General features: G+C 25.4%; 1 protein-coding gene across 2 annotated transcripts in view; it reads right to left on the reverse strand.

Annotated features, from left to right (window-relative positions):
• Window positions 1–8134, reverse strand: part of LOC127283275 (cholesterol transporter ABCA5-like) — a 25669-nt gene extending 17535 nt beyond the window's left edge. Inside the window, exons 1-3 of one of the 2 annotated variants that reach the window (XM_051308015.1) lie at window positions 7733–8134; window positions 3508–3930; window positions 1226–1346 (exon numbers count right to left, since the gene is read on the reverse strand). In XM_051308015.1, the coding sequence (XP_051163972.1) occupies window positions 1226–1318 (93 nt within the window). In that variant the 5' untranslated portion in view covers window positions 1319–1346; window positions 3508–3930; window positions 7733–8134. Of the gene's footprint in view, window positions 1–1225; window positions 1347–2817; window positions 3077–3507; window positions 3931–7732 lie in introns of those variants that run through there. The other variant, XM_051308023.1, reaches the window with a different exon arrangement.
• Between the last annotated feature and the right edge of the window lie 628 nt (window positions 8135–8762).

The following is an 8762-nucleotide window of genomic DNA, read 5'->3' on the forward strand; positions in this document are numbered from 1 at the left end:
TTTTTTTTCAATAGACCTTTTCTATTTTTGAGGTGCATTGATGAAATAGACGTTCATTAGAGAGCTTTGTACATTGGCATTTATCAAAGAAGTCATGTACTTTTTTATTGTCTTCATATTTGCATATTTGATCAAATTAATTATTTTATGTTTTGTTATTAAAATAAATGATTCTTATCATGTTATCATTAAAAAAATACATAGAACATTAATAAAGAGATGATTATAATCATAACGATAAATTGTCGACTTTAAGCTAATGCGGAATAATGTTAATTTATGATTTCGATGGAATGTATTGAAACTATTTCATTCAAGATTCACGTTTTTGGATTAAAGCCAATAATTGTTCGGGCACTGAATTGAGTATGTGTAATATGAGATGGAAGAAATTTTTGCAAGGATCATAAAGGAAGTTATTCACTTAGCAATAAGTAGCTGTGTTATTCCTCATAATTACTTTGTCACGCACAAGAACATACTATATAAAAATAAAATTGAATCTTTCCTACATCAAATCATTAAAATCAATTTAAATTAACTTTAACTAAATTCTATTTAAAAAATTATTTATATTAGCAAACTAAAAATAATTATTAATAGTTATTAGTTATAATAATAGTTTTATTTATTTATTAATTTATAATCAAATGGCATAAGCCAAGTTTTTCACATTAGATGATGAAGAGAAAAATAATTTTAGAATAAAAGATTTTTTATTTTGAAAAATCAGTTTTTATATTCACCAAGTAAAAATAGTAATCGTAAAAAACTTTGTGGTTCATTAAGCGTAAAAATTATAAAATTCCTGGGGTAATTAGCATTTTTCATTATTAGCAGTGAATGCGGGTATATACCGTTCTTGTTGCGATGCACGGACACCAATATCTGATAATCAATACTCTTTTTTCAAATATAAAACCTTTTCTTTGGTTTAGATTTTAAAAAGAGTATAATTATTGAATAGGAATGATAGTATACATATTTCAATCATTGCTTTCATAATTTATTTAAAATAGATATATATTTTCATTTATTTATAATATATATATATAATTTTATAATAAATTCTTCTATATCAATGAAGGGAAAAAATTGGTTCAATCTTTAGTTTGGTTTTATTCAATTTTTTTATATTGTAATTGATTATATCCTTTCGGTATATTTATAGTTTCGTTATATCATTGGAAAATTGATATTATTTTGAAAAAAGGAAAAATCTTACCGCAATTGTCTTTCGTTTATCCCTTTTCTTAAGAAGAACATTTCTGATCAGCATCGCACGCAGCTGAGACCAAAATACTCCGCAGCCCCCCATTCTGTCTCCGCTCCAGTTTTCTCAGTTTCTGTAATAAGAAAAAGAATTTCAATCTAAAATTACTCCCTTTTTACATTGATAGTGTGAAAATGAAGAAATTAAATAGAAATAAAAAATAGTGATAGCTTTATATGAATTTAATTCGCTTTTCTATTTTCATTGATGCATATTAATTACAACAAAAGAAAGTTAACTAAATTCTCTTTTGATTCTGTTTTTATAATATTGTAAAGTTTTGAGATTTAAAATGTATATTGAGGATCAAAATTTTAATTCGGGATTTGTCATCTTATTCACCTTTTAGTGTATATAGCACATTTCATGAAATTATATAATAAATATTCAAAGCTCAAATTTATTTCAACGTTTGAAAACAAATTAATGGCCTTTATAATTGAATTGTCGAATAAATCGTATATATAATACATTCCTCCCGTGAATACATTACATAATTTGTAACATATGTCTCTGGCATATATTACATATATTTTGTATTGTATTTTCACGGTAAAATTTCAAATATTAAATTTATCACTGACAATCATTATAAACATTGAGTGCAAATTTTCGAGTAAACCCAAAATACAAGAATATAAATTCATTTTGATATTGAAATTATAAAAATTATATTTTAATTATTTTGTCCTATATTTCTACATTAGATAACAAACATTTTAAACAAATCTTGTCTCGTTTCATTTGGGGAAACGAAATTTTCTCTCAAGATTTAAATTCGAGATAATTAAATAAAACATGAGAAGCGTGACAGAGCATGAAAGATAAATGATAATTATGAAACGATGTTAAATTCATATTCGCTATCCGCTTTTTTTTAAGAATCACTATGCCTCAAACTTGAATTTCATACCTTCTTGTGTACTGAAATGGGCACACAACAATCGATAACTTGCCATTTACACAACTCAACATTCGTGCACCGGTATAAAACTTAAGAACATGAGGGAGAAGGGTACACATTATGACATTTAAGGGCTGTATATAAATAGACGAAAACAGTATTTTTACATCAAAAAAATATTTTTTTGTTATTCCTCAATTGTAAAAATATTTAAAAATTATTTAATTTATTTAAAACTTTGGTATATTAATAGTCCATATGAAGATAAAAAAATTTTTAAATAATTTAATATCTTTTAATTTTTCACTGGTACGATTGAGAGAGAATGACCCGTATGAGATATAAATCTACACTGTCTAATATTTTTATCGCTGATACTTATATCACTGAATAACGCATCTTAATAGTATATAGTAATATATGCTATAACCATTTTTCTACTTTTCATTATACTTAATACGAGAATAACTACACAAAAAGTTTTAACTAACTTCTCAGATGATCATAGTTTCCGTTCTGTTCTATAGTATATCCTTCTTTTATATAGGAAAAATGTCTTATAAAAGTTCATTTATGATTACGGCTATAAAAAACTATCACTGTTATAATATATATTATAAAAAAATATATATTTACTTACATATAATGCAAAAGCTGCAAAATAACTTTTAAAAAAGCAGATGCATAAAATTTTTTAATCAAAAATGTGTGATTTTAATTAAAATCTTCAAAAGTTATATTATTTTCGAATGTTGAAAATTTTTTATTTGTACCAAATATAATTTATTTGAATTAGAATAGATTGGTGTAATTTTTATTAAATTCATAAATATTAAGGTTTTCGAATTTATAAAATATTTTTTAAATATAATTTCAATCATTCATTTCATCAAGTTAAAGTGCACTGCAGAACTGAGTTAATATGGATTAGTATTTTTTTTAAATCTCAGAAAGTAAAAATTTTATGTTAGCTTTATAATTTTTTTTTATCACTTTTGTGTATCATTTTTATTATTTTTGTTTTTAAAAACATTTCTCAGTTACATAAAAGATATATTTTTTAATTCTTATATAAAAGAAAGAAAAAATGTTTTTCTTTCTATATTATTTTGTATTATAAATTATAATATAATTATATTTTTATATTTAATTCAAATAAATTATATTTGGTCCAAATAAAAAATTTCTTTGGATGAAATTAAATGTTTAAAAAAAAGATTATCCTTTTTTTCCCGTGTGGAATTTTAAAAAGATTGAAAACATTTTCCTGAGTTTATAAATGATCGATGGAGGGGCGTGTTTATGAAAAAGGGAAATTGAGGAAACTTACTTCCTTTAGGCTGTAGATAGATAACGCGATGGGCCTCTAATTAATCGAGGCACCGTGCTGAATCTGTCCTGCTGTTAATGCTGTTGCTGGTGTCGTTTTAATTAATCATAACTCACATAACCTCCTATGGTACCGACGACACCACGAGGAGCGCACTCGGAACGTTTTTGTGCACTTTTATTGGCGCGTCGTGTCATCATTATGCAAATTATAGGCACTCTTACACTTTTTTCACTACTTTTTTTTTTTTTTAATTTCAATTATTTTTCTTTCTATTTCACAGCCAAATTTTTGGGAATACACTTTTTATTATTTAAAACATTTAACGATCATGTATTTTTTTACGCATTATCGTTTTAGTTCTATTAACATTGAGGCACCCAAATTGTTTAGACTCCAACCAAATAGTCCTCTCGATTCCACCTGTAAACAAATTTTGATTTTTTTCATTAAAATTACATAATTTATAGATATAAATTAATTCTATATATTTTATTTTTATTCGATATTAGAAATGAAAAATTATTATGGGGTAATATTACCCAATGTGGAGTAATATTGCTCAAACATTGATTGTTATTTGACAGTGTCTTTTTTTTGTTTGTTAAATCTCTCAATATATGAATTCTTTTTCTTATTACTTTTATAAAGACAATAAAAGATTAAATATTTTTCGTAAAATATGTATTATATATATCTATTTAAACATAATAAAACTTTGTGGCTAATTATAGTATTTTTTATGGGAGGTTAACGCCCTTTGTGTAAATTTCAAGGAAATAACCCTAATGTCTAGTTCAAATATAGAAATGGAGGGTATAGGACACGCACTTTCACTTTTAAAGGGTTGGGGTTAAATCAACTTTTAAGGTCATTATGGTACCTACACAATTACACATATGGACACACAGTTTCTTAATTTGACGATACAAATTTATTTCATAATCGATATTCTAGGCTAGGCATATATATAAATATTTGCAAATATGTTTCTGAACAAATATCAGTTATTTCTGTTTTAGCACATTTCAACATTTCTTTAGAATTAAAAAAAATATTCTGTAAATTAAACAATATTTTCTTTGAAATTATAAAATAATTTTTAAAAAGTAATTTTTTTTTTAATTAAAAGAATTCTTTCTGGGGTGTAACATTTAATTAAAAAATTAAAGTAATCATACTGTAATTAAGTATAATGAAAATTGTATTATATTATAGTTAAAAAAAGAAATATTTGCAAAAAGTTATATCTGTTAATTCTCTGACTAATTGTTGCAAATTATAAATGAAAAGAATGAGTAAACATTTTAGTGATTCAAAAAGAGAAGAATAATTAGGAACTTAATTTTCACAGTTATGCTTATGACACAAGTAAAAGAATTAATATTTCTATGTTGGAATTGCTCTGTTTTCACAACCCAATTTCTAAGTACTAAAATAGAAAGTTAGAGTTTATGTACATTTACAGAAAGGCTTGAAAGAAATATTATTTTCTTTTATGAAAATATAGAGGATATTAAATATTAAAGATAGTCTTTTGAGACCAGTTAGTGAACTCTTCATAGTACAAATATATATATATATATATAAAGCATTGTCTAGATATAAAACCTTTTTTTTTTAATTTACGTTCATCTCGACGTTCATTATTTTCATTAGAGCTATATGGTGCGGAAAAAGTTTAAAAAATAAATAAGAGGGAAAAATAAAAATTTTTGTAACATGATATTGGTTGAAATTTGATTAAAATTTTCAAAATTTAATGAATGTATTGTATTGATCACATAATATTATTGGATTTCGTTCAATTTTAGAATAACTTAGAAAAAATTTAAGCTTACTTTAAAATTTTAATTAATTATTATTGTAGACTAACTTGATAAATTAAACATTATATGGAAAACTTAATTGTTACTAAAACTATTTACATAATAGTTATTTTTAAACTTAAACTTTTACTATACTATCGGTCAATTCACCTTTGATAAATAAGTAAAATGTCATTTTATATTAAAATCGACTTTAAATGGCATATTAATGTTTATAAAATAATATAAAGTAATACGTATTAAAGAAATTATTGAATAATAATTGTAAAATTGTTAATATTTAAATATATAACAAACTTTCGTTTAAATTGTAAAAATAACTAATTTTAGGTTTTGTAAAAATAGGTGAAATTATAAGGCTATTAATTAATTCAATTCATTAGATTCAATAATTTATTTAGTTATTAATTAATATAATAAAAAGTCAGTTAAAATTTTACTGCGGAAATTTAATTATTTTTAACTAATTCAGATTTATAGAGAGAGAGTTATATTGTATTGAATAAATTGTTTATATATAGATTTTGTAAGCAATTTTCGTTTGACTTTTAAATTTATCGTTACCATAAAGTCTTAATTGAATTGGAGTCAATTAAAATTTACTTTTATAACAATTCATCGTCGCAGAGTGTTTATATTTCCTGAATTATAAGTACAATCAGAGTTTGAATATTGATTATTTTAGTTTTTTATTAGCTTTTTTTAGAAAAGTTTAATGTTATTCTATTCATTCTGATATTTTTAAGAGGATAAAATCATTTTTTTCATACCTAGTGTGAAAAAAAAATTATTCACTATAATATTGAATTGAATTTAAATGTTTTCTTTATTTAAAAAAATTGACAATTTTACGTAACCCAAAGTAAATATATTTACATTTCATAAGTAACTATAAGTACTTTTTTAAATGAAGAAAAATAATTATTAATATGCAATAATAAGTGGATAATTTTTTTTCGCAGTGAGAAGAGTGTTTATAACAGTTGTATATAAAGTTTACAATAACAATTGAAATGTATATATGTGAATATAAGTTTTCTGATGATGTATATGAATAGAATGTATACTGTATTTTGAGAGCTAGATATATATGTATATTAAAATGACGGATTAAACTTTGCCTTGGTTTATAGAAACTCAGCTCGTTTGAGTTGGTTCATGCTGGAAGGAACAGTCGATTGGTTTATGCTTGAATAGATATTTTCACCGGACGCCACACTGTCTGATACAACCTAACATAGGGAGGGGGAGGGTGAAAGCTCGCCTTTACTACTGACAGAGTTCTCTCATCTCTTATTTCTAAAAAAATTTACAATCGATTTTTTAAACTTGTTCTAAAATGATTTTAGTTGACATTCAAAAGCTCTTTAATTTTTTTTTTATATCGTTCGAGTTCAGAAAAACAAATGTTATTAAAGTTATTTTCATTTATTTATAGCAATACATTTATTTGGTTGATTCAACTAAAATTTGTTTATTTAAAACAAACTTTTTTCTAAGTGATAATGATTTGTTTTTAATCATAAATTAATTATAAATTAACAATTTAATACTTAGTAATATTAATAGTAAATTGATTATTGTTGCTTAAATTTAAAATATATTCTTGGCACCTATTTTAAAATATTTTATACTTACATTAAGCATGTAATATTCTAATTTTAAAAATATTCCATACGGAATTTAAGTATAAAATATTCTAAAATCCAAGTATAATTTCAGAATGTTTTTTTTGTGAATAGCTTACTCTGTAATCCCAAAAGAAAAAAATTTCATCCTATATTGAAGATTCGATTAAAGAAAGATTTAAGATTAGAAATAATTTGAAACGAAAAAAATGTAAATCACTAAAACCACAGCAACTATTCATAATTTGAATCATAATTGAAATTTACAATTCCTTCACATTTTTCATTAGAATTAATAGTCAATTTTACATGATATATATTTATTTTAGAAGAAAAATATCATTATTTATGCGCTTAAAATCTGGATTTTTCGTGTGTCCATATATATATATAAAATCCGGCAAATACTGGCGAAGGTTCCTCTCTCGGAGAAGTGCGCGGCTCGCGTGGCGATCGATCAGCCGAATTACTGGCAGTACTCAATTCCAAGTTATATAGTTTTGTCGCACTGACCCCGGAAAAATCAAGATTTAATCGGACTTTTTGTCCTAGATTTTAAAATGCTTCATTTTCTCGGTAGTGAAAATTGCAACAAATTTATGTATATATATATATATTTATATATATTTCTATACACTGACACATTCTCTCTGTATATATATAAAGGGTCACGTCCTCTCAGAGTTTAAAATCGATTTCACTCAGCCTAGCGGTATAACTAAACTATATAAAATATGATTTTTTTTAAAAAAAGAAAAGAAAATTCACCTTTTTGTTTGCCCTCCACGTCAAATTGTGTATTTTTAAATTTTCCCAATGAATAAATTTGACACTTGAAACACCTTTGAGTCACGGCACTTGCTCGACACGACATTCGACTTTCGACATTCCTCGGCGACTCTCCCTTATCTGATTGTTATAAAGATTGTCGTGAATTTTGTACGACGATAATCAGATGCAGTTTTGAGAGGGTGCAAGGCGTGTGATGTAGAGGTAAAAAAAAATGAGAGGGAGAGAGAGAAAAAGAAAGTTGTGTGTGTATGTGTGTGTAAAAGAGCGCGCGGCGAGAGAGAGAGAAAGAGGGAGAGAAAAGAAGTTAAAAAATCGTGGAATCCACGAGATCCGCATACGTTGACTAACGACGCCAGACTGTAGCACCGTACTTTGCAAAGGGCGACTATCAGCCATGCGTCTGCGTCGTCGCGACGACGACGACGACGACGTCGGTGACGGTGGCCACAACCGCGTCGACGATGACGAACAACGCAAAGGGTGGCACGCGCTCTTTTTTTCATCCCCCCTTTTATATATATATATTTGAATTTCCTCCTCTTCCTTCCTCTTTTTTATTTTCATCCCTAGGGTGAGTTGAAAAAAAGTAAATATATGATATAGGGCTTTTCATTTTTTTTCAAGTGTTATTAAGTCATTGAATCATTTTTTCCCTTGTTGATTTCATTTAAATTTCTGTAAATAAAATTTTATCCGGATTAAATGGTTATCTCTGATGTTCTTTTTTTATTATTGAGGGAAAGGAATATTAAAAAATGAATAAAACTAAAAAAAGATATATTCTAAATTTTAGAATGTTTTCTTTCGGCGTATAACAATCCATTTCTCTTAGGAATTTGAAATTCTGGAAGTTTATAAAGGATTATATTTTCTATTTGGAAATTTTTTCTTTATATGAAATTGTATTCCATGGTTCGAGATCATTTAAAAATAGTGGAAGTTTTGTTATATTTTTCTTATTTGCCCTTTGGGATTTTTGATAATTACAGAGTGCGCCTTGTAATTT

This window comes from Leptopilina boulardi, unplaced genomic scaffold (assembly GCF_019393585.1).
Source record: "Leptopilina boulardi isolate dan_hultmark-lab unplaced genomic scaffold, ZJU_Lbou_2.1 LbouV2_119, whole genome shotgun sequence".
Taxonomy (NCBI): domain Eukaryota; kingdom Metazoa; phylum Arthropoda; class Insecta; order Hymenoptera; family Figitidae; genus Leptopilina; species Leptopilina boulardi.